The sequence below is a fragment of the Triturus cristatus genome, chromosome 9 (genome assembly GCF_964204655.1).
Source record: "Triturus cristatus chromosome 9, aTriCri1.1, whole genome shotgun sequence".
In the NCBI taxonomy this organism is placed as follows: domain Eukaryota; kingdom Metazoa; phylum Chordata; class Amphibia; order Caudata; family Salamandridae; genus Triturus; species Triturus cristatus.
Window position 1 is genome coordinate 993,968,518 of NC_140592.1, and position 27,587 is coordinate 993,996,104.

The following is a 27,587-nucleotide window of genomic DNA, read 5'->3' on the forward strand; positions in this document are numbered from 1 at the left end:
CCCCAAGTTCTTCCTATGATGGTTTCACATTTCCACCTTAATCAGTCGGTTGAGCTACCTGTCTTTTTCCCCTTACCCAGACAGAGATTGTATTCAGGATGGTCATACAGCATCACAAACGTCTTGACTTCAATAGAGGTGTCCTAAAGAAGTGGAATCACGGTTTATTGTACATACTTATTGTATGGACAGGGCTTCTATAGCTTGGGATTCATGTGGCTTTGCACTTGAACTAGAGGCACTGGATCACATGGATCTGCTGTATAAAGTGGGAAAGCAGTGCTAAGTTGTTTCTGGCCACCATCTTTCTTCACAAAGGCAATGTGAATGGATCTGTATGAAATCGAAGTTATCAAGGGCATACTGGAGTGAGCCTTGCAAACAACACTTGCCAATAGTTACTGTGATATGTTGAAGCAAACCTACTTCATAATATAGTGATTTATTTTAAACGTTACCAATTCTTTATGCTTTTGTTTTTCTACAGAGCGCAGCAGCTGCAGCAGCTACCTTGGCTTTACCAGCTTTACCTGGTGGTGTCACACCAGTACAGCAGATACTAACAAATTCAGGTAACGATTTCTTTGCACAGAATGATGGCTCTGGATATTCCCTCTCCTACCTTTTCCTCGTTCATGCTTCGTAACATTGTAGACAATAGTGCAGAGGATTGATGATTTTTTTAATTGCGATACTTCAATGCATTTTGTTGCAGGATTGCAGCAGGTCCATTCATTGTAGTTTACGAGTTACTGTTGCTGCAATTATACCCGACGTGTTAGTATTGCTTTAAGTCTTCGACCAGATAGCATGAATTTTTATTTGTTTTTCTTACAGGCCAGATCTTGCAGTTGGTAAGAACAGCTAATGGTGCACAATATATTATTCAGCCCCAACAGCAAATGGTTTTACAGCAGCAAGTGATACCACAGATGCAGGCTGGCGTACAAGCTCCTGTGATACAACAGGTAAATAAACAAAGATGTTTCCATTATCTAATGGTGCATTTGGGTGCTTGTTTTATTTCATTCACTGCAAGCACTCTGTAAATTGTGTTTGTGACCTGTTGTGTGTGCAATATGACAAAAGTGCAAAATAACTGCGAGTACTGTTTGCATTTGTCCACGTGAAGTTCATGTCAGTTTGTCTTCAAATTATTGGATGGCTGAACTTGCCCTGTGACGTGTTTGCACTTATAGGCCCCTCTGGTTATGTTTTTAGATTTGTTTGAATAAATGTGTAGTGGCCTGCCACAGTCATTGTATTGTAGGATCTAGGATTAGTTTGTGGGCATATTTTTATGCCATTGTGGTGAGAATAAATGTGGACCAATAACCTATTATTTGGAGCAGCTGTACTGATAAAACCCACATTCATACTTTTATTACTACAGAACAGCGAAACTGACTGGAGAAAACAGTTTGCTGCCTCACAGATTGAATGCAAGAAATGCTTTACACAGAGAAACAGCTCTCCTTATGGTTACAAAGCTTCTTGAGTGCGGTCTTACGTTACTACAGAAATTTAACTCCATGCATCTTGGTTTTTGTTTCAAGTCTTTGTTGAAACAAATGTACGTGAAAAAATGCAATATGGTGGAACTTTAAACAGGCAAAGATGGCTACGCCTTAGATGAGCTATGTGCTCAAAACCTGCAGGGAGCAGGGAAAACCCCTCCTCCTGCAGCCCGCAAATTACTTTATGCAAAAAAGAGGGTTTAATCTTTGTCGTGGATGACCTCCGCGGTTGAGGCCTGCCCGTGTGAGCTGAAAAGTGGTGTTGCCTGAGCGGCACTCCACGTGATCTCGATGCGGACCACAAGAGAACGCTGTAGAGGCACTGCATGAGTGAAGCTTGTTCACTGCGAACCTGAAAGGATTACCAGCATGATGAGAGGTGAGAAACTTAAGAAGGTATGGCATGTAAAATGCCATCCACCCCTACCTCTCTATAGCCTGTGATCAATAAGACACCACAATCCTGTGGGAATTTTAAGTCTTGGCCAAAACCTACTCGGAAAATACAAAGACATTTTAACATTGAACATTATCCATTGGTCGGGGCAGCTAACCGGACCCGACACAACTGGATTGTCCCAGACGGAACTCTAAGGCTATTGTTGAGAGGACGGGGATCCATGAACTAAAGATTTGGGGAGTGGGGTACTTCCAGATTGGAGAGGCGCAAAGCTTAGTATTGATGAATGCATAGTTCACCATACACTGAATGACGCGTTGACAAGGAAATTTGAAGTCCTCGAAAGCAATCTTCAGAAAAGATAACTTGCAATTCTAAGGCCTAAGAAGTAGCAGAGGACACTTATTGAGACATTCACCACCATTTTGTGAGTCAACCCTGTACTTATCCAGCGGGGTCGCGTAAATTGCTTGGGACAACGATGCACTGAGAAAATGAGTAGACCTTGCGATATCCTGACAAAGTTCCACCAATATAGCTTCGTTTTTCGAGATAGCACACCAGCTACATTACTCTAACGACAACAGTTACATCCAGTGACATACAACTTGAAACAAAATCAAATCTGCAACTGGTGGCTTTTCCCCTTTGGCATTGCTTTTGAGTTTGGGAATCGATCTAACAAATTTACTGATTTGAGGCAGCAGCCCAGGTACCAAGCATAAGTTTAGAGGAATTGATTTTGAATCAAGGGGAGACATTACTGATACAAACCAAAGAACCACAACACCGGGCATCAATTTGGCAGATTCTGCGAGTGCAAAGATGTGACAGGAGCCTCACTGAAACGAGGGAATGACTGAAGAGTAGTAGTCTAGAACAATTGGTGATCCTTTCAGTCGAGCGTGGCAAGAACAAGTAAAAAAATAAATTAAATAACCACAAGGTGTACGTTCTATTATAGCAGCAGACATAACTAAAGAGACACTGCACCTGCGGGATCTCCAGACATTACTGAGCATAAAGATCCTCCTACAATGCTGGTGCACAAGCTAACCCCCACCCCACATAGAGGGAGGAGGAAACTCTGACACCTAGAGAGTTCTCCAAGGCACAGAGAATTTTATAATTGTTTATAAATTAACTTTTTTGTATTCTCAGTTGGGGGACGTTTGGAAGTGGAGGAAAGGTTTAAAGAAAGATGTTGAAACAAAAACTAAGCCATGATGGGTCGCCATCCTATACATCTCAAACGAAAATCCAGGTGCTAACTTGACATGCAATAGGGTGCATAATGATTACGCATCACATCTACTGTGGTTAAAATAATCTTCAGCGTAAAGGGATTTAATGCTCTTAGAAAATGTACCAAAATATGACAGATTATGGGAATGGGAAACAGTGATATAATTGCGCTTCAAGAAATATACTTAAAATGCTCAGAGGAAACTGAATTGGAATCTAATCTGAACAAAACTTCCAGCCTTCAGTAGTACTGGATTGAAAGGAGAGGCTGTGCAGCCTCCAATATTCGGGGCTGCGCCTCAGTGATCTCTTAGTGGGACAAACATCTAGCACTTGCTAAATTCGGTTCTGGACCCAAGACTGGTGTCTGGCATAGATCTACTGTCCTAGGAAGCTTATCCAGGCGGTTGGACCTGGTGAGGCCTCTAATTTCAGAGTGCAACCATGGGCTGGTGCCAGACAAAGGTACCATGCGCCCCCATTGGTGCAAGGGCCGACCCTTTCTGTGGAAGTCTAACTAGGGGCCCAAAAGTACTCCAGAAGGGTTGTAAATTATCCAGAAGGACACGTTGGCAATGGGCACCATGTCGAAGCCAGGTTCAAGCTCAATCTGTTATCTACCCTTTAACTTGGCAATATTGCCCCCTCCCTTGGTGATCTTGCCTTTCTGACTGCAACAGACTACATGGATCTTGGTAGGTTAAGCATTTACTAGTAAAGTGGACACAAACACATTCCTACAAAACTGTCCGGCAAGGAATCAAACCACATCTACACGTTTCGGCAAAAACAAAATTCTGCCAGCTTGGCCTTGTGGCCTTGAAATGCCCTTTTGCTGCTGGCACAGCTCACATAAGCCCTCTAGGTTATAGCCATTGAGATCTTGCTGGTAATCTCTGATGAATGTAGAATTATCGTTGCTAAAAGATGCAGTCAAGTACATTTTGAGAGCTGGCCTGGACAGAATGGATTGGCGGGCGCACCATGACACCAGTGAATTGATCCATCTCCCAGTATTGGCTTGTCCTTTTAAAAAGTGGTGAGGCAGAAAGTTAAATATAAAGTTCAAGAAAATTTGAATCGAATATGGGGATGAGGGGGTACAAAGCGGATGGATAGAGGATGTGGCCAGGTGCGAGTCTCGTCGTTTGCTCATCAACATCCTGTGATTCTAGGCAAATCGCATAATCATGTAAAGGGCTTCAGTACCTTTGGGTCGACTGCATGCTCTATAAAACTATAAACCGGAGCGCTATACCTTCTCAAGTTATGCAAGTGAAAGAGCTATATTATCACCCGCTCCTGGGAAACAATCACTTTATTTCAATTGCTGTCCAACAGACCAACCTGAACAAGGCTCGGGTGGGTATCCCAGCTTTACTAGCCCTTCCTCTTTTTATTGTCTACCACCACATTGGTGATGTGAGAAAGTGCCTCTTTTGAACATGGTAAGCCCCCACTTTTTACCTGGAAATGAATGTGGTTTTGATTGTGGTTCACAGGGACCCTGCCAATCAGGTGCAAGGGATTCTTCTTCCCTAAAAACGATTCCACAATTGGCCCTTCAGACCCCCTGTAAGTCCCTAGTAATATGTACCAAGGGCATCAGGACTGAAGAGGGTCACTTAGGGAACCCTCATAGGCAAGGCAGATTGCCACCGCAGCATCCCTGGCCTGGTGCAGACAAAATGACAAAGCTGACATGGCACACTAGAAATGTCTCACATATAGTTAAGTCACCCCTCTAGCAGGCCTTACCAGCCCTAAGTCAGGGTACACTATATCCCAGGTGTTGGCATATCTGCCACAGCAGATATGCCTCTACAATATTTGGGTATATTCCTTAATGTTGTAAGTGCCAGGGAAGCCATAGAGAGTACATGGGTTGGAAACTTGAGTTCCAAAGCACCATGATTGCTTCACTGAACACAGTGTTTGGCACCAAACTACTCCTCACAATATACCCACCTTTTGCCAGTTTGGGAACTATTGTAATATGTACCCAGAGGGCACCTCAGAGGGGACCCATGAAAACCTACCGACCCTGGTGTGGTCACTTACTGCGTGTGTGTGGCAGCCTGCCACACACATGCTCACGTTTTTGGACCTCTAAATGTAGAGAGCCTCTGCTCTCTGGAACAAGAAACAATGCACATCCTGGGTGGAGGTGTCACCCAGTACGGCCCACTGCACGAAGGGGAAGCTTCAAAGACCTGCCGCACTGATAATGCGACCCCCATCTACTGCTAGCAGCAGATGGTAGCCCCTGGTTTACACCCCACTTTGGGCAGGAAAACTTCGGATCGGAGGTGTGCCCACCTTTGCCAACTCCACCCTTCAGGTGGAGGAGGCGAAGTTAAGCCCACCTTTTAGTTCACTGGATCTTAAAGACGAAAGGACTCTTCCAGTCAGGGCTAGGACTATGCTCCCACCCACAAGAGGATGGCATAATGGAGGGTGTAGGCACCCCAGGTGAAGTGCCTATTGGCCCTACCTGTTACTCTTTTAAAACGCCCTCCAAATCTAGAATATTAGAAGGCCCCCTCAGACCTTGAAACTAGTTACCTGCGATCTAAGAAGTACGAAGATGCTGTGTAGTGAAGCCGGAAGACTACTGATTTGGCCCCTGCCCTACCAGCCTGTTTCCAGTTTCAAAGACCCTGTGAGAAGTTGACAGAAACCCGAGGAAGACAAACTGAACTTTGACAACGACAAGATCTGCTGATGAAAGCGGGCCTGTCCCCAGTGATCAAACACAAAGGACCCCGGTGACCTCCGGAAGTCCTGCCCACTCGGCACCCGATGTCTACCACCCATGTCCAGGTGGCCCACCGACCCAGAAAAGGTTCCCCAACGGTCCTGACCTCGTCCAGCGTTGGCTGACCCCTCCTGGACTCTACGACAACGCGTGAATCGAGAGGCTCCCCCTGACTGCGATCGGCTCCTGTTAGAAGACTCAGTCGTCCAAAGGCACCCCTGCACCCAAAGCCCCAGGGCCTTGGTGAGCTGAATCGATGGTGCCCCTATGACCCTCTAAATCTCTACTTTCCTCTGCTGTCGTTGGTCTCCCTCCTTCAACCTCTTGTGCGACGCCTGCAGTCTGTATATCCAAAGCAAGTTCTCCAGTGAAGAGCATTGGGTGCCCAATGCTGAACTGTACCCGGCCGCCCCTGTGCATCTGGTGGTGTATGTTTAGTTCTGCTTTGTGGCCCCTTCTGGCCCCTTCTGTGCTTGCTCTAACCCCCAAAGCTTGGCTCCTGCAGCTGATTTACCTACCTGCAAGTGATGTGGCTTTGAACACCCACAGTCTCCATTGAATCACGTAGGGCCAAACTCCGATCTTGACCTCTGCACCCAGCAGCCCCTGTGCCTCTGGTGCAGTCTTTGTACTCATAAGCCCTTTACACTTCTGGGGAACCCCTGGACTCTGTGCTCGAATAAAACTGTGGCTATATTTTTCCTTTCAACACAATGATTCAGTGCCTGCTCAAAAGGAACATTCCCACAGGTGTCTCTACTAGCCCTTAAAGATGTGTAAAGGCCATACCCCAAAAAACAGAATCAATGTGGATGAACTGTCTAAATTGGCTGCAATTGTCCTTGCGATTTCTGATCTCCCAGAGGACTTTGGACCTTTTACATGTCACCCCGTACATCATATTGCAGGTTTCAATAAACCAAATCCTTATGCTGCAGGGTGGTTTTAAAAAAAATAAGTTTATATTGTAAAACATTTCTTCGGAGCAACTGCTAGCATTGCACAGCAATGCCGATTTGTAAGAAGGTAATTCTGCTCAAAGCATGAAGGTACACAAACAGTCTGTGGGGGGTGGAATGGAGGAGGAGGACAAGCAAGAGCAGTGGGGGAGAAGCAGGAGCAGGGGGTAGCAATGAATTGCTCAATTTTGCAAGGAGCAGAAGATGCCCAATCGCTGTAAGCTTGAAAAAATAAAGGCTTACAGTGAATGGCCATGTTCTGTTGTAATCGCACCCCCACACTTCCAAGCTTTCGTCATCGTGAAGACAGACCAGCTTCCTGAAATCATTGCTTTAAAAACAACTAATCTGTGCCCTGCTCTGTTTCTGTTTTTACTAGTAAACCGAATGAGAGCATAGCAAGGATTGGTATGAGCGTGTCAGCCCAGTGCTCCAAAGGACACTGGGGCAGCTGTGCTGCATTTCTCACTGGCTCCTTAGCAGCGCAGGTTCAAGAAACCTATAGTACCCATATCAGATTGGCCACAGTAACAGACCTGCCCAACAAGACGTGTGGACCAGGTTCTAGCTGCTCACTGACCATCAGCAGGATTGGCCATGCCGTTCCCTACCCGACAGACCCATGAAAAAGACAACGGCATGCTACAGTAAATAATCTATATGGTGATTTGGCACTTTCAGTTAATGGCCGGGCGTGTGGGGGCAACTGAGGCGGCAGGTCAGTGTCCCACGCCCTAATGAAGAAACCTCCGCTGCCATCACCATGAATGGATACGCACCACTGGATTCTGTAGGTTTGTGCTGGCCATTTGTGGTCTCCAGGCTCTTCAGAGAAAGGTTTGACTCCGCGTTGGAACCCTTCCAAATTAACTGCTATGGCACGCTTTCTGGATCTAACCACTCGGGCTCTGGAGTTCCCCCCCATGCATTACCATAAGTTCTTAGTATACCTGTGGGATCTCACTTACTGCCAGACCGCCCTCGCAACCTGTACCACAGCTAGTTCAGCCCTTTAGCAGCTAAATGGGGCACAGTGTGGCAGGGTTTGTGCATCCCTCAGAGGACCACAATCTTCCTCTTACACCTCACCTGCCGCATCTGAGCTGCTTTGATTTCTCCATCTGCAAATTGTTCAGAAATGTTGGACCCTGCTCTTCACATCCACACCCTATCCCCCAAATATTCTGGTTTTACTTCATTGGATCATTCTACCATCATTTTGCAGAAAATGCAATCACTTTTGGACAGAGGGGGCATAGAGAAGGGTCCCAGTGTTGAAGAAAGGCGAAGGATGTTACATCCGCTATTTCTCGGTTCCCAAAAAGGATGGCAGGCCAGGTTGGATCCCCTGCGTTCCGAAAGGCGATGCATGTGCTTTATGCTGGGATTGACTCTTTTCCAATTTGCATTTCTTCCCTATTAACTCATCCAGGACCCTTGTATTTATGAAGTTGATGGCAGAGGTCATCGCCTATTTACATGGTCCAGGGATAAATTATTCTCATACTTAAACAGCTGGTTGCTGAAGGCAGATTTGCTGCGGTCATTTGTAGACCACCCTTAGACTATAAGCACCTTTCTTTCATTCCTGTGGTTCTCCATCAGCGAGTTGAAATCCCACCTAAAGTCTGTAAGGAGGATTAGTTTTATAGGGGGAAGTGCTGGACATGGTGGCGTTCAAGGTCATCACTCCTCTGCGGCGAGCCTGGGACATTCAGGAACTAATGCTGTAGATTGAAGCTTAGTCTAGAGTTCCAGAGTAGACTGTTTTAAGGCGTCTGCATCCTGCTGACCCCATTTGGCATCCGCAGCCCTTCCAGTGGAACTTCCATGGACTCCGCACCAGGGTTTTCTCTTGGACAGTGTCTGTGTATTGAAGGAGACTGCTCAGAACCTTCAGTGGTGGCAGGTGGATGCCTACCTGGTAAGCAGCAGTGCATAAATACATTCTCCAGGATTCACAGTAGTGATGGATCCAATCTCTGGACTGGTGCGGCCATCTAGGAGAAATGCAGATGGCGGGGAATCGGTCCCCAGCAGGACGGCAAGCTCTGTATCCATCTTCTACTAGAGCCCTGTGATTTTCAGTTTGCTCTGAAAGACTTCCTCCCATCCATCAAGGGGATCTATTTCGGGTCAAGATGGACAACAGTACTGCCATGTGGTACTGCTATAAGCAGGGCTGTGTGGTTGTGGACTGTTTGGAAGCACTGTGCTTTTGGAAATAACTGCTCCTACAGGAGAATCTCCCTAGTAGCTAATCATTTGGCAGACTCACTGAACACCAGAGCAGACACACTTATCATACATCTGGCTGGCCAAGGGCTATTCAGCCAGTGGGACATGCTATGGGTGGATCTTTTTGCCGCCACCAAGAACTTGTAGTGTCGCTATTGCTGCCCACTGGAGTTTACAATCGCAATCTTCCTCACAGACCCATTCCACCTGCAGTGGGGCACAGGTGTCTTGTGTGCCTTCCTGCCACTACTGTTCTTGCCAAGTTTTCTGAAGGAGATCAAGAAAAACTGGGTTCAGATGATTCTGATAGCCCTGATTGGGCTAGGAGAATTGGTACCCCAATCATTTGCGCTCCGGTCAGTCTAGCACTTCAGAAGATCCTCCTGTTTCAGCAGTAGGGGTGGTCCGACATCCGCAGCTCCACAATCTATTACTTCATCCCTGTAGACTGAACAGCGACTACTGAGCAGTTTTGTTTTTCAAAGTGAATTGGCAGAACTTGTGGGTATGCTCTCTTCTACTAAATCTGTTTTTACGGGTCAGTGGATGACGTTTGTTGCCATCATGTTGACACTTTGCAGGCCAAATTGTCTGTTTTGTTTGTTCTGTCTCTAGACCAGTAAGGTTTTGCAGTGGGCACCGTTAAATTTTGTTTGCTTGACCGAACTTTTGTTAATCTAGTCACTCGTTTAATGTATTTTCTAAAAGTACTCACTTGCATGTTTCCGTTGGCCTCTTTTATTTTGCCATAATGGGACTTTAGAATCAAAAGGACCAAGTTAATGTGCACGTCTTGTGAGTCCATGCTGTTCTCTGCAGCTGCATACTAAACATCAAAACTATGGTCCTCGTTGCAATTATTTCTAAACACCACATTGGTGTGCTAAAGTGGCTGTTAGTACAATAGCTGTACACTACTTTCTTCTCTGACGAATTGGTGCTATGGGCGTGTAATTCTTTTCTCAGTAGTCTCCCCTAAAATGTATTTCAGGCAATTACCCTGCCTGCCCTTTTCTCTTTGCCACATCCCTTACATTGAGACACACAGGAGTAATACGTCGATAGCCAAGTTGTCGTTGACCATAAGAACGCAAAGGTAGTCCAGAAATTAACCCTGTCCAGGTGGGTCGTTCTGTGCATAGACAAATGCAGCTATGGTCTGGTGTTGAAGAAACTCACTGTGGGCCTGCTATTCATTCCACCAGAGCAAAGACTATAGCAATGGCATTGGTGAGGAGGTGTTTGTGTTCGACATCTATCATTCTGCTGCTTTGGGGTCTATACCTATGTTCAACAGGCTGAACTACCTCCGTTTAGGAAAGATCCCTTTTTTGCATTGTTGCTCCCACTTTTTGCCTGGTACCGAATGCAGTTTTGACAGAAATGCACTGGGTTCCTGCGATTAAGGTCCCCAGTGACAGGTTTCTTTCCCTAAACTGTGCAGTTGTTTCCCCAATTGGTAATTCCTCTAGCACCCCCTGTAAGTCCCTAGTAAGAGGTACCTAGAGCAGTGAGGCTAATGAGGGTCCCCAACGGCTGAAGTGTGTATTGTGCAATCCTAAGGGACCCCTCAGCACCAACATGCAATCATTCAAATGCAGGCGGTGTCTTTGTGCGGATAAAAGTGAAAGCATGACATTGCACACGTCCCTGTGTGCGGTGCATACTGACTGCATGCAGTAGAGGTAAGCTATCCCTACAGGAGGCCTTACAGCCTTAGGCAGGATGCATTAATACTACATGCGAGGCCACAGCTGCATGAGCTGATAGCCCCCTGTGATATCGAAGTAAATTCTTAGATATTCGAGTTAACTGGGAAGCAATTTTAAGTACATGTGGTGGACACTGGTAAAAATGATTTCCCCAGCTACATGATGGCTTCACTGAAATCCATGGTGTTTGGTATCCAATACCTTGCATTAATGTAGGAAAGGCCCCTGCCAACCAGGTCCCCAGTGCCAGAGCGCTTTCCCCCAATTGGCAAAACCTTTAGCACCCTCTTTAAGTCACTAATAAATAGTACCCTGGTACCTAGGGCCTGAGATGCTAAAGATAATCCCTAAGGGCTGCAGCACACATTGTGCCACCCTAAGAGACCCCTTACCAAGCAGGTGCATAACTGCCATTGCAGGATGCATATCTTGGTACAGACAAAAGTAAAAACGCATGTCACACATCCTTTAGCTGTGGTAGGGGACATGGCACACAGGGAACACGTGATGGACGGAAGGCTGAACAATGCAAACATTCTCCCCCAGTCACCAAGATCTGGGTATAATACATTGTTCTTTTGTTCACCACGCCTCCCCAGTTTGGACCTGGCCATATGCAAATCAGTCTTGACCCTGTGCATATGATTGTTGTAAGTCACCCCTACTGCAGGCCTTACAGCCCTAAGGCAAGATGCTTCGTATTATTTGTGAGGAGATATCTGCATGAGCAGATTTGCCTCTGTTCTGGTCAGTCCAATTGCTGTCACTGCAAGTGAACAGTGAAGCCCTCTTACACCATGTCCTGGACACTGGTGAAAACGAGATCCCTAGATACATGATGGCTTCACTGAAAATAGGGATGTTTGGTACCACACCTTGTTTTGCTAAAATGACTGATGCCTTGGTTGGATTTATCAACGCATGCTCTTAGAGGGCACCTTAGAAGTGACCCCTGAAAACCTACCAGCCTCTGGTGTGCTTGTTGGACTCTGCCTGCCTGCCTGCCTCCAGAGACACGTTCTGATCTCCTAGGGTGAGAGTCTTTTGCTCTCATGAGGTCAGGAACAAAAGCGTGTCCGGGAAGAGGGTAACACCCTCTTCCAGGGGAGGAAAGCCCAAGGAGGCTAATCAGCAGGGTGACCTGCTGATTAGCCTCCTTGGGCTTTCCTCCCCTGGGCTAGTACCACCCCTATGGTGGGCTAACTACAAGGTGGACACACATTTGCAGAGGTAGCCTTCTTTGTGACTGCATACCTAGGAATTCTGGGACTGGGTTATGCCCACTTCCTACAGGAAGTGGTCATATAGGAGGCATAGTGTCCGTAAAGGTCAGTAGCCAAATGGCTACTACCCTTACACTCCTAAATTCAGTATTTAGTAGAGTCCCTGGCACCAGAGAAGCAGTTTCACTCGGCTGAATGCCAGGTAGTTTCACTGGTGATGTATTGCAGTAATCCATTCTTGAGTATAGACCTAATAGAACACAATATAATCTACTGCAGAGTTTATACAGTCAGTGCAAGGCTGTCAGCAAAAAAGGGACTTTAACTCCTCATCATGATCTTAGCAACTGGAAGAAAACAGCAACACTGATGCAGTCAGTCTGTTCTTCCATATCCCTTCATTCCCGGGCCCTTTCTCACCTAATGCTGATGCTGGTTGCGGGCAGCTTGGAGGCTTCGATCACAAACAATGTAGAGGATAAACCACTCCTTGCTGTTACATTCCAACTTCCAGCAGGCCCATGTTGCCACTGCCAGTGAACAGAAACTGACTCTGTCTGTGTTGGAACGGGAGTCGGACTCTGGACTCAGCAGCAGAGACCAGGCTCCAGCAGTCGCCGCTGTCATTTACAGCGCAACATTTATGAGCAGCGCATGAGAAATGGAATCCCACTGAATGAAAAGAGAAACTTGGCACCTCTTACACCCAGGCACCCACAGTTTGACATCTGCCCAGCTCTCAGCAGCTGCCTTGTCCCAGCTAGCCAAGTCACAGCACTGGTGTGAGAGCCCTGTTGTGTACTTTTTGATATGTGATATTTTAGAATAGGGTAAAGCATGTATCGCCGTATTGATTTGCGACGCTCTTTGGAGTACGACAGCACTCTGTGCATGGTATGCGACGGCGCCTTTTTGTGTGTGCGATGTACCTTCCAGAGCACTGCCCTATCCAGCTTTATTCACAGATATGGAGGGAACCATGTATATGGAGACGGTATGGAGGGGACAATGTATATGGAGAATGGTATGGAGGGGACTGTGTATGGAGATGGGATGGAGGGGACTATGTATGGAGCTGGTGGGAGTCTGAGAGAGCGCACTACATGCACTGGAGACAGTTCAAGGGACTGCGTGCTCTACCCGCATTCCCCTTTAGCTTGCATGAATCTGCCTTCCTCCTCCCAACCCCACTCTGGCAGAGATCCCTTACCTCCAAGCCCAGACCAGCACAAGAAGTTAAAGATCCCCCTCACCCCACCCATCTGTCCCAACCCACCCCCGTCCATCTACCCCCACCTACCTGGTACCTGATCTGCCCCTCTTGGTGCAGTAACCGACGGTGCTATCTGCATCCAGCACCACAAGGCATTCTGGAACTTGTAGTTTTCGTTGTTCAAATTGTTGGGGTCAAGTTTTCCGATTATGCCAAGTGCTGGTGTCTAAAATAGCTGGCACTTGTGACTTGCGGAGCAGGGTTGACAACAAGCAGCGGGAAGGATGGACATTGTGGTGGGGTGTGTGAATACAGGTGAAGCGGGGGTAGAACCGTCTTGCCAGTGATGAATAAAACAGTTACGAAAATAGAGTAAACACATGTTGGATCATAATGTTTTTTCAGACATGCCGCCTTCAAGTGCCAATCGAAGTGTAGGCTGCCAGCTCTCAGAAAGCCAGCAATTTTACTGTATTCAATTTTAGCCCAGGCAACGTGAAACTAATTATTATATCCGTGCAAAGAAAGACGCGGTCGTTGTATGCTACAAATAGACCGCTTTCTATTAGAAATTTCAGCATTAACATGTACATGGAGTAAAGATTATCCTCAACAGCTACATGGAAATGCTGATGCTTCGAGGCATGATGTTTCATAAAGGACGTGTTGCAAGTTTCTAGGCTCCTTTAAAAAAAGTAGTGTTAGAGGCATATGAGCTGTAGATTGTATACTTTAACATAGATCGCCATACGGTGTTGGGCTCGGATGGGTGCACCTTGTTTTTGTCAAAGAAGTCTTTGTAGTCATGGGATAGGTGGTGACTCCTTATGGTGATCGTGCGCATGGGCATCCACTCCCTCTTCAGATAGTTTTTTTGGGTTCGGATGTAAACGGCTGCGCTCCGGGTCGGCATCGTATTAGATTCCACTTCGACCGCTCAACAGTATTTTCGATCGCACTCCTCTACGCGGATCCAACATCTCAACCCCTTTGATTCCGGTCGTCGACACGGGCCATTGGGCGTATCCGCGCCATCAGGCCCTACAGCTAATAGAAAGAACTCCATTAAAAAAAAATGCTGTCTGTGAGGTGCCAAATTCCCAGACAAGGTCTGTAACCTTTGCCTCTCCAGAACACAAGGACAAAGATTGCCCGGCCTGTGCTTCATTCCGATCGAAGAAAACCATACGTGATCACCGGGCTCGACGTCACGTAATGTCGATCCACTACCTCAGTACCGGACGACCTCTTCGATGCAGGCCCGATGCTCCCGAGGAACAAGAACCAGAAAATGAGGACATCAGCGTCTCCGAGGCTGACGTATCAGAGGCCAAACATCAGCCGGTTACTCCAGGACAACAAACCGTGAGTACCGACATAGACACCCCTATCTCTTCTAAAAAACGTAAGCCTCCAGTAACACCTTCGCCTTCTGGCTCAGGTCGACACCGTAACAAAACTTCTGCTGCCCCGCCTTCGGGTTCGGCTCCGAAGTCAAAAGACCAGCCTTCAAGCGACTCTGTACCGAGTCAGCCACGCATCGGCACCGAACTACCATCCTCTGTACCGAAACCCAAACATTCTGCACCGAAACACCATCCGGATAAACCCTCAGAGCCGTAACCAGACCACAAATCTTTGGAGCTGAAAAAGAGCAAGTCTTCGGAGCCGAAAAAGTCCTCTGAGCTGAAAAAAGATCACAAATCCTCAGTGCCGAAAAGTCCTCGGACTCCACAGCTCCTCCAAAGCAAAAGGACACTAAAATCCCTCCTAAAGCTTCGGAATCGAGGCCAAAACAACCAAAATTATCAGTACTGAACAAGGATACTGGATTAGAAGACCTATTTCAACCAGTTTCAGTGGACCCTAAACAGAAAACCCTTCATATCGACTCTAAAACTGGTAAAATCGAAACAATTCTATCAAAAAAGAGACCCTTGGACTCCACAGAAGAACCCAAAGTACCCTTAAAGTAGAGACATGGGAACTTCTCCAATCAGGCCTTTCCCTCCTCCAAATATCCCCACTACACCACTCAAGCACACTCTCCAGTGCTTCCATATTCACCTACACCACAAGATGATGATGATGACGACGACCACCACCATGAAAACCCACAAGAGGATAATGATGATAATACTCTCCCATCACCTGATCTTTCGGAGTATTATGACAATCCACCAGATGTACCAGATCTCACCCCCCCCCCCCCCCCCCCCCATCCAGACTCCTACCCATCTTGGTCACCCCCCCCCCCCCCCCCCCCCCCCCCCCCCAGACGATAACATAGGCTTTTCACAGCTCATAAACAGAGCTGCACAATATCATGGGGTAGAATTACATTCAGACCACAGGAAGATTTTTTGTTGCTTTCACACAGTCACAAAAATGAATAAGCATTCTACCCATGTTAAAGGGTATCATCAAACATTCACATGACATTTTTAAAGATCCAGTCAGTGCTGGAGTTCTCAACGCCAGGATCGAGGGAAAAATATAAGCCAGCTCCAAACGACCCAGCTTATAATAAATCGCAGCTCCCTCTAGATTCATTGGTTGTGTCAAATGCACGTAAACGTGTAAATTCCCAAACATCAGGGGATGCCCCACCTACAGATAAGGAGTCTAAATTACTGGAAGCATCTGGCAAACGCATTGCCTCACAAGCAGCAAACCACTGGCACATTTACAATACTCAGGCTTTACTGGCCAGGTATGATGGGGCTCATTATGATGAACTTGAAAAGCTCGTACACCATCTTCCTGATCAGTATAAGGCTAATGACCTCATACAAGAGGGAAAATTAATCACAAACACTTCTATAAAGTGTGGTCTTGATGCAGCCAACACAGCGCTGCGTGCAGTTAACACAAGCGTTCTACTACACACCCCCCCCCCCCCCCCTCCAAACCATTCAACTCCAGTGGGGGGAAGACTATCCCAGTTCCTTACTGTCTGGAATTCCATCACCACAGACAAGTGGGTAAGACAAATTATCCAGTATGGTTACTGCCTAGTACTCACTTCAATTCCCCCATTATATCCCCAAACAACGTCCAATGTCCACAGAACATCTGACACTGTTAAAACAAGAGGTTCTCTCCTTATTACAAAAACACGCAATAGAACCAGTTCCTCTACCTCAGGGGGTTTACACATAGTCGGACCACTTCCACATGATCACTCCAACAGGTGCTCTCACTGCTCCAACAAGCACATCAGTGGGACCAAGCTCAGGGTCAGTTAACAGATCTGCTGTTGGTGGACAGCCAGCCGCACACATCGCTCTCTGCAGTGGAGGAACAAACCAAACCTATCCAAAGGGCGACCGTTCCTCGACCCGGTTCCCTAAATAGTGCTAACCACAGACTCATCGCTCACCGGCTGGAGAGCTTCTCTCCAAAACCAAACCGTTCAGGGTATATGGACCCATCAACAATAACAACTCCACATAAATCGCCTGGCGTTACTGGCAATCTTTCTAGCACTCAAGTCTTCAACTTTTGCTACTAGGCAAAGCTTCTTGATCAGTACAGATAACATGACAGCAATGTATTACATACAAAAGCAGGGGGGACACACTTCAGCTTTCACGACTAGCGCAAAGCATATGGAATGGGCCATACCTCAAAACATTTACCTCCTCGCAGAACATTACCAGGAGTAAACAATCAGAGCGCAGATCTACTCCGTCATCAAACACAGCCGATCCACGAATGAGAACTTCATCCTCAAGTTCTTCTTCCATTCTTTCACATGTGGGGTCATCCAGACATAGATCTGTTCGCCACACACCAAAACGCAAAATGCCCAAACTTCGCCTCCAGATATCCACACCTATTGTCCAAAGGCAATGCACTATGGATGAACTGGTCAGGCAGATTGCATATGCTTTTCCGCCTCTCCCGCTCATTCATTTACTGGTTCGGAAACTCAAACACTCCCTCACAATGATCCTAGTTGCTCCAACATGGGCACACCAACCATAGTTCACAACCCTGTTGGAACTTTCAGTAGTGTCATCAAAAACTCCACCTCTCCCCCAAATTCCTCACTCGGAACCATGGAGCGATAAGTCACCCAGATCCCAATCAACTCAATCTTGTGATCTGGCTCCTGAAGTCCTAGAGTTTGGCTACCTTAATCTCCCGCCAGACAGCATGAACATAATTAAAGAGGCTAGGCGTCCTACTATGCTATGCAGCAAAATGGAAGTTGTTTGTTATTTATACAATAAATGACAATCTATCCGCTAGATGCTTGCATCCAAAATATTCTCTTATCGTCTGCATCTACAACAATGTAACCTAACATATACATCTATACGGTTACATCTTGCTGCAATTGCTGCTTACCTCCAAAACAGACATTTGTCGTTTCGCGTACCCGCTATTAAAGCGTTTATGGAAGGACTTAAGAGAATAATTCCACCTAGAGTTCCACCTTCTCCAATATGGAATCTGAACATAGTCCTTACCAGTCTCATGGGTCCCCCATTTGAACCTCTGCACAGAGACGAGTTACAGTTCCTTACTTTGAAAGTAGCTTTCCTCGTAGCTATCACATCACAAAAGTTAGTGAACTACTAGCATTAACCATACAAGAACAATTTCTACAAATATACCATAGTAAAGTGGTTCTTAGGCCTAATCCAGACTTTCTACCAAAAATGGTATCTGCCTTTCACCTTAATCAGTCGGTTGGACTTCCAGTATTTTCCCCTCAACCAGACTCTGTAGCAGAACTCGCTCAACACACGTTGGATGTTAGAAGAGCCATACTATACTACATTGAAAGAACTAAAGGTTTTAGGAAGACAAAAACTTTTTGTCGCTTTCTCCCCACCTCACAAAGGCAATCCTAGTTCAAAAACAGAAATTGCAAGGTGGATTGTTAAATGCGTCCAAATATATTATCTCAAAGCTAAACGCAGATTAACTATTCCCCCTAGAACTCATTCCACACGCAAACTAGGGGCTACTATGGCATTCTTGGTGAACATTCCCCTAGATGACCTCTGCAAAGCAGCAACTTGGTCTACACCACCTATTTTCACTCAACACTATTGTGTAGATGTGCAAGCAAAGCAACAAGCTACTGTGGGCCAGACTGTATTAAGAACACTTTTTCAAACTACTGCAATGGATGCAGGTTGCCACCGCTAGGGAGAAAACTGCTGTTCGAGGCATATGAGCTGCAGATCACACACTGAGGATAAGATCGCCATCTGGTGTTGGGCTCGGATGATTGCAGGTTGTTGTTGTCTTCGGAAGAAGCCTTTGGTCACTCCTCCCCTGGACAACAGTGCGCATGGGCATCCACTCCATCGTCAGATTGTTTTTTTCCGCCATTGGGTTCGGATGAACTTTTTTCCGCTCCAGCAGAAAACTTCCAGCAATCGATTTAACTCTTTAATCTTCATTCCATCGACGTCGAAATCAACTCGGACCGGTTCCGGAAGAGGCTGATGGACAGGACACCCTTCAAAAAATGCCCCCAGTGTGGAGCGAAGTTCCCCCACAGTGACCACCACGAGGTTTGTAACCTCTGCCTGTCGCCGGAACACAACGAATCGACCTGTCCAGCTTGTGCCGCTTTCCGTTCGAAGAAGACCCTCCGGGATCGAAGAGCTCGACGCCAGATTATGGCCAAACCAGCGCCAGAACCGGAGGACATCTTTGCTCAAGATGTTCCTGAAGATGACACCGAAGATCTCGATCGTGTCCGAGGCCGATGATTCCGATGACCTCATCACTCCAGGGCAGCGTGTGAGTACCACCCCCCCCTGCCCCTGCCCCATCCAAAAAGACTCCGCCAGCTGGGCCCAGTCGCGACCGGAAATCCTCTTCAGAAGCCCCGCCCTCGGGCCCGGCTCCGAAGACATCTAAGCCTGTAGGTGGCTCGGGCTCGAGCAAACCTCATGTGATTGTGCCTTTAACACCCTCGGCACCGAAAAAACCACTGTCTGCACCGAAACAGGCTTCAAGACCGAAATCTCCACCGGCGCCGAAACGTTCTTCGACATCGATGCCTAAAAGTCCCTCGGCTCCGAAAAATCCATCGGCTCCGAAAAATCCATCGGCTCCGAAAAATCCATCGGCTCCGAAAAATCCATCGGCTCCGAAAAATCCATCGGCTCCGAAAAATCCATCGGCTCCGAAAAATCCATCGGCTCCGAAAAATCCATCGGCTCCGAAACATCCTTCGGCTCCGAAACATCCTTCGGCACCGAAAACTTCATCGGCACCGAAAACTACGTCCACACCGAAAAAAGCTCATAAAGACCCGAAACGGCCGTTGCCGCCACCACCTTCGGAGCCAGATAAACTTTTTCGCCCAGATCCTACTCAAAAGCGGATCTACATCAATCCCGACACTGGACATGTGACTGCCGTCCCATATATGAAACGGAAGCTGGACATCACACCTCCTCCAGCTCCCATACGGAAAAAGGACTGTGCCACTTCACCACTTCGTCCTTCCTCTCCTGTATTACCTCCTAACCCGTCCCCCCTCCTCCTCCTCCTCCTTCTCCTTTACCCTTACCTTTACCATCTCCCTATCATTCACCTCCTCCACAGGATGATAATGATGACTTGGGGGGGAGGGGCGGACCCTGATTTATTTAATGATCCTGTTGATCCACACAACCCTTTTACATTTCCAGGCACAGCACCAGTAGATGACTGGTCTTATCCAATGCCTGACATGCTTGACCCCACTACCTACCCCTCCAAGCCCTCTCCTCCTGATGACCATTTGGCCAACTAATAAATAGGGCAGCAACATTCCATGGTGTCACTATGCACACAGACCCCCTTGAAGAGGACTTTCTCCTCGATACTTTTGAGCAGTCACAAAAAACTGTTCACATACTGCCCATGATTAAAGGGGTTATAAAGCATGCCACTGAGGTCTTTAAAGACCCTGTTCGAGCGAGGGTTCTCAACCCCCGCATCGAAAAAAAGTACCGACCAGCCCCGCAGGACCCTGCATACATTAAAGCCCAGCTCCCTTTAGACTCCTTGGTCGTATCAAATGCCAGGAAGCGCGTTATCTCACAGACAACTGGAGAAACGCCTCCCCCGGACAAGGAGTCTAAGCTTTTAGAGGCCTCAGGCAAACGAGTCGCCGCACAGGCGGCAAACCACTGGCGTATTGCCAATACCCAGGCCCTGTTAGCCCGGTATGATAGGGCGCATTATGACCAACTTGAGGACCTTATGCAACATCTGCCTGATCCCTTTAAATCCCAGGCCGCTGATCTCATTCAAGAAGGCAAGTTAATATCTAATGCCTCCATTAAATGCGCCTTAGATGCGGCAGACACTGCTTCTCGGGCGGTCAATACTAGCGTCTTACTCAGACGACATGCCTGGCTCCGTATTTCCGGTTTTAAACCAGAGGTTCAAACCGCAATTCTAGCTCAACCTTTCAACCAAGAGCAGTTATTTGGCCCTGCAGTGGACACTGCATTAGAAAAAATGAAAAAGGATAATGAGACTGCCAAGTCTATGGGAGCACTGCAGTCTCCTCAAAACCGGGGTTCCTTTTGTCGCTCCTTTTATAGAGGAGGCTCCAAAAACACGGCAACTGAGACCACGTCCACCTTTAAAAATTCTGGACAAACATACCCCTAACAGAGGATATTTCCGGGGAGGTTATAGGGGAAACAATAACAAAGGGCGGGGCAACAACAACCGCACCTCCCCAGCCACCAAACAGTGACTTGCCACCACTCCCCCCAGACCATTCCACTCCGGTCGGGGGGCGACTCCAACAATTCCTACCTGTCTGGATGTACTTCCATCATCACAGACAGATGGGTAAGACAAATTATCCAGTCTGGCTACTGCCTAGAACTCATACAATCCCCCCCAAACATACCACCCAAACAACGTCCAATGTCCTCACATCATCTCTCTCTCCTCAAACAAGAAGTTCAATCCCTGTTACAAAAACATGCGATAGAACCAGTCCCTCTTCAACATCAGGGAACAGGGGTGTATTCTCTATACTTCCTCATTCCCAAAAAGGACAAAACATTACGGCCCATACTGGATCTCAGACTGCTAAACCAGTATATACATTCAGATCATTTTCATATGACCACCCTCCAACAAGTCCTCCCACTGTTACAACAGGGAGACTTCCTTGCCACATTGGACATCAAGGACGCGTACTTTCACATCCCTATGCATCCCGCTCACAGAAAATATCTACGATTTGTGGTAGATGGGCAACACTATCAATTTACAGTTCTCCCATTCGGAGTAACAGCACCCAGAGTGTTCACCAAGTGCTTAGCAGTCGTGGCAGCGCACCTCAGAAGACAACAGATCCATGTCTTCCCCTATCTCGACGATTGGCTCATAAAAGCCGATACTCACCAAAAATGCGTTCTCCACACTCATCGCACGATTCAAACTCTCCACAATTTGGGATTCACTATCAACTACCCCAAATCCCATCTACAACCTTCCCACTTACATCAGTATCTAGGAGCAACCATAGATACATCCAAAGCCATTGCTTATCCCAGCACTGCCAGGATAGCCAGTATACAAAATCTCATCTCTCAATTTCAAACTCATCCATCTCTTCCAGCAAGAGTGTTCATGCAGCTCCTAGGCATGATGGCGTCATGCATCTCCATAGTCCCACACGCACGACTTCAAATGCGTCCCTTACAGGAATGTCTAGCACAACAGTGGAACCAAGCTCACGGACAACTTACCGATCTGGTGTTGGTGGACAGTCGCTCACTTCGTTCACTGAAATGGTGGAACACCATCAACCTGTCCAAAGGGCGACCGTTCTTAGAGCCTCTTCCACAAGTTGTGCTAACTACCGACGCATCTCACAGGGTGGGGAGCCCACCTCCTTCACCATACCACTCAGGGCAGATGGACCAGTCAACAGAAACTGCTCCACATCAACCACCTGGAACTCTTAGCAGTGTTCCTAGCACTAAAATCCTTTCAGGTTCACCTAAAAAACAAAACTGTCCTCATACGCACAGACAACATGACGACAATGTATTATATACAGAAACAGGGAGGGACACATTCTCTCCAACTGTCCCAACTGGCACAGCAAATCTGGAGATGGGCAATTCCACAAAACATCTACCTGTTAGCAGAACATCTCCCAGGGATCCACAATCAAGTGGCCGACCTCCTAAGTCGCCACACGCAGCAGATCCACGAATGGGAATTACACCCCAAGGTTCTACTCCCCTTCTTCCAAAAATGGGGACAACCATACATAGACCTGTTCGCCACTCCCGAAAACACAAAATGCCCAACCTTCGCCGCCAGGTTTCCACACCCACAGTCGAAGGGCAATGCCCTATGGATGAACTGGTTAGGCAGATTTGCGTACGCTTTTCCGCCTCTCCCACTAGTTCCATTTGTGGTACGCAAACTGAAACAACCATCGCTAATACTAGTAGCTCCCACTTGGGCACGTCAACCGTGGTTCACCACACTTCTGGAACTATCTTTAGTTCCACATCAAAGGCTACGCCTCTCCCCGGATCTATTAACCCAGAACCATGGAGAAATCAGACACCCAGATCCTCAAACACTGAACCTAGCGATCTGGCTCCTGAAGTCTTAGAGTTCGGATACCTCAATCTCCCTCCAGACTGTATGAATATCATAAAGGAAGCTAGACGACCTACTACTAGGGCGTGTTATGCCGCAAAATGGAAACGATTTGCCATCTACTGCGCTAATAATGACATACATCCATTGGATGCTTCCATCCAAAACATCATTTGCTATCTACTACACTTGCAAAGATGCAATCTAGCGTATTCCTCTATACGTTTACACCTGGCAGCCTTGGCAGCCTACTTGCAAAATAGGCAACACCTGTCCCTTTTTAAGGTACCAGCCATCAAAGCGTTTATGGAAGGTCTCAAAAGAATTCTTCCCCCAAGATTGCCACCTGCCCCAGTGTGGAATCTCAATGTGGTTCTAACAAGACTTATGGGACCCCCATTTGAACCTATGCACAAATGTGAATTACAATTCCTAACATGGAAGGTAGCTTTCCTTATCGCAATCACTTCCCTACGCAGAGTAAGTGAAATACAAGCCCTTACACTAGAGGAACCTTTCTTACAACTACACCGTAACAAAGTGGTTCTTAGGACAAACCCTAAATTTCTTCCAAAAGTGATTTCCCCTTTCCACCTTAACCAATCAGTAGAGCTACCAGTCTTTTTCCCAAACCCAGACTCCGTAGCTGAAAGGGCCCTACATACCTTAGATGTCAAAAGAGCCTTGCTTTATTACATCGACAGGACAAAACCTTTTCGAAAGACGAAACAACTCTGTTGCTTTCGCACCACCACATAAAGGCAATCCAATCTCCAAATCGGTATAGCCCGGTGGTTAGTTAAATGCATCCAAATATGCTACCTAAAGGCTAAACGTACACTTACAGTTCCCCCTACGGCGCACTCCACGCGTAAAATAGGGGCTTCTATGGCCTTCTTAGGTAACATTCCCTTAGAAGACATTTGCAAGGCAGCCACGTGGTCTACCACGCATACCTTCACTAAACACTACTGTGTTGACGTGCAGGCCAAACAGGCCTCAGTGGGCCAGGCTGTCCTAAAAACTTTATTTCAAGCTGCTGCAACGGATACAGGCGACCACCGCTAAGGGGAAGCACTGCTGTATAATCTATCCTCAGTGTGTGATCTGCAGCTCATATGCCTCGAACGGAATATGCTACTTACCAGTATGCATCTGTTCTTGGCATGTAGAGCTGCAGAGTCGCACACGCCCGCCCGCCTCCCCGGGACCTGTATCTGTTCCAGCATCCGTCTTACTTAGACATTACACATGGACATCTTTTCTTTCATTCCTATACACTCCATCTTTTCCCATCATGGCGAAAAAACAATCTGACGATGGAGTGGATGCCCATGCGCACTGTTGTCCAGGGGAGGAGTCACCAACCTCGTGACCAAAGGCTTCTTCCGAAGACAACAACAACCTGCAATCATCCGAGCCCAACACCAGATGGCGATCTTATCCTCAGTGTGTGACTCTGCAGCTCTACATGCCAAGAACAGATGCATACTGGTAAGTAGCATATTCCTTATAGTCTAAGCTAAAGTATACAATCTACAGCTCGTATTCCTCGAACGGAAAATGCTGCTTAACAGTATGCATCTGTTCTTGGCATGTAGAGTTGTATACTATACCGGTTTGCAGAACTTGTTCTTCCTTCCATATGATAACATTGCAGAACTCAAATTGCAGTGTCCTCTTTTTAATGTGAACAGAATCTATATCTGAAAACGTACTTGCGTGAAAGATTTTTCTCCGATGCCTAAACATATATGAAGACACTTTCTATCTTTAGGTCTCACCTAATCAGCGAGCAAGCGCTGCTTAAGAGTGACCTTTTGGAATTGCTCAGCACTTTTTTGAAAACTCGAGCATGTACTGCACTATTTTCAATGAGCGCTCGTGCATGTCCGACATCCACCTTGCGGGAGCAAGCAGCTTTGCCATCTGTTTCCAATTATTGCGCAAGCGCCGCGCTTGTTAATTGTAAACAGATGGCGCTGCAAGGTGGATGCCGTACATGCATGAGTGCTTTCACTGTGCCTTCTCCCACCCTCCCCACTCAACCCGGGCTCTGGTTTCCGCCAAGGTCAAATAAATAAATTGCGCACACTGTTAGTTTTGGTATTTCCTGTGCTTTTCCAAACATACTGTAGCGCTCGCTTTACAATATTCTGCATACAACATAAAGAAACTGTAGGGCCCAGGAAAACTCATTGTAGACCGAGATTATTTTTCTCACCCAAAAAATAAATAAACTATCCTTCTAAGACTTCCATTCTTTTAATACATCTGTTTACGCCAAGCCTAGTTTCTGCTGTAGTTCTCACACATCTGCTCTCGCCATTTGCACCTTGCATGTTGTGTCTCGTGCCTCCACCAGCCTCTGCTTACATGTATGTGCCCTCTCTCATGGAAAGTCGATCAGAGATTCGCAGTTAACCAAAAGGCGCAATCAATATCGATGTTTTATAAATAGGGAATCAAACAGGAAACGATAAGAGAAATAGATTTGGAAAACGTGCTTGAGGGATTCATTTAGCTGGTTTCCTCCAAATTCATCTAAACCATTTTGTCTGGTGGTTTGAGAAAAGAGGCGCACTCGTTTCAAAGAACAGGCACTTCAATAATGGAGATCATAATTATTTTTTATTTTTATTTTACAAGGATGGAAGGCTGTGCATTTGGCAGATTCCGTAGCAGACACAACGCGCTGAGCAGCCTCGTCACCCGGGCGGTTCTGAGGCCTGTAGCATGCGACGCCCCACCCCCCCCGTGGCCAATTTGCCCCCACCTCCCCCCGCGTTGGACCGAGTACAGAGTTGGAGATGCTCATATGGATATCGCACAGCATCAGAGTGAAGACAGGCTGCCATGCTGCGTCACAGCTGGCTGACAGGGGGGCATGGCACTAAACAAACCTCAGGCTTCTTGCAGAGGAGCTGTGGTCTATGGCTGTGGAAATAGAGCTAACTATTTATTCTGGGTTGCCCCACTAGTCCACACCGATGTCCTAAATAAGACACCTTTCCTCTGCCAAAAACAGGACGTTCTTTACAAAGAAGCTTCCAAACATTCACCGAAAGGCGGGGTACCACGGCTAGTGTTGGCCCACTGTACATCAGAACTGGGTCATCTGTAAACCACGTTGCTCCTGTTTGCCAGACAACATCACTAATATCAACACTCATGGCTACCTATCCTAGATACACATACTTTTAATAAAAGGGAACGTGTCGTCTTGGTTTTTGAATAAACACGCCATGTTTAGTCTCTGAAATTGGCACAAACAGTTACAGGGTCCTGGATCCCTCGACAAGGTTTGTTCAGATCTGGAAATCAAACAAACACAAAAGAAAGCTTCCCCCGTGATGGAGAGCACGGATTTCTTTTTTGATATTTTTACAAGAGCACCTGCCACCCTTCACATTCTCGCGCAAAGGCCACAGAGACTCAGGAGAGAGCCTTTGATGAGTCACGGGTAAATTTGTAGAATAGTTGAACTTGGATGTGACGGTAATGTGTGAATATTTTGAGACTGGCCACTTGCCACCATTGGGAATCCACTGGCAAAATGAGGTGGTTTGTTAACCAGGGTGTTTTATTTTATCGATGTGCGCTCTGTCATCGGTCACTCACATGAAAGACACATCTTAGACATAATAAATGTATGTGGTCATTGAAAAGGTACATACCGTACATGCAGACTACTTTGGGAATCTTTAGAAGGAAAAAGTACCACCTTGTTAATTTGGACATTGTTCTAACTTCACTCCTCATTCACGCATTCTTCCAGTTTAAAGGACTCTTAGCATCTGGTTCCTCTTGTTGCCTTTTATTACGTGGTATTAGTACATGCTTTTTTTGTAACATTTGCCAAGAAAATTGCTTCAAAATGGCGGCACACAGAATGCTATAGCGCTGTTGACTTGAATCAAGACTCTTTTCTTTGTCTGAGCGTTAAAAAGCCTCTGAATGTGTCCATAAATGTTTTCTGATGCAAGCATGTATTCCGGAATCAGACTGCTTGACCCAGTGTGTAGTAATTGTATTGCTCTTTAATCACTGGTGGCACAGCACCCAGGATAATGTACTGCATGGCTAAACATTTATAAGGTCCCAAAGGCAAGACCTATTGGCTATGCCAGTGCTTGTTATAATTTGGTGCAGATCTCCTGGAGTTGTCATTTATTAATCATTGTGTGTATTCGCAAATGTCTTAAACTCCTCTGTTAATCCTAAGCCTGCTCGACCATACTACTCTAATAGAGCACTTTGGGATTGTACAGCGAGCCCTGCCTACAAGTAAGGAAACCCCTTGACACTCTACACGGTATATCAGATTATTTATATATCACATAAAGGGCCAGCTTCCTTCAAATATTAAACCCACACTGATTCCAGTGGTACATTTATTAATACATGCACCCAGAGGGCACCTTAGAGGTGCCTCCTGAAAACCTACCAGCCTCAAGTGTACTGGCTGACTGGTGTCGACCAACCTGCCACGATAGACAGGTTTCTGACCCCCTGTAGGTGAGAGCCTACGATCTAAGGGCAGAAACTATGCTTGCTCTGGTCGAAGGTGTTGTCAACTCCTCCAAGCAGGATGGCTAGGTATTCAGCATATTAAGGCAGGAGGCACCAAAGGGCCCGGTCACCTTTGATATGTGGCCAAGGCTTCTCCAGACAGGGCAAATGCTGACCCCCTGCCCAAGGCCGATTTAGCGC

General features: G+C 46.8%; 1 protein-coding gene across 4 annotated transcripts in view; it reads left to right on the forward strand.

Moving 5' to 3' along the window:
• The window catches only part of GTF2A1 (general transcription factor IIA subunit 1), a 208,313-nt gene that overhangs the window by 71,782 nt on the left and 108,944 nt on the right, over positions 1-27,587 (forward strand). For all 4 annotated transcript variants that reach the window (XM_085626610.1, XM_085626609.1, XM_085626607.1 and 1 more), the window contains 2 exons: positions 488-572; positions 838-968. In XM_085626610.1, the coding sequence (XP_085482736.1) occupies positions 488-572; positions 838-968 (216 nt within the window). The remainder of the gene's footprint in view (positions 1-487; positions 573-837; positions 969-27,587) is intronic.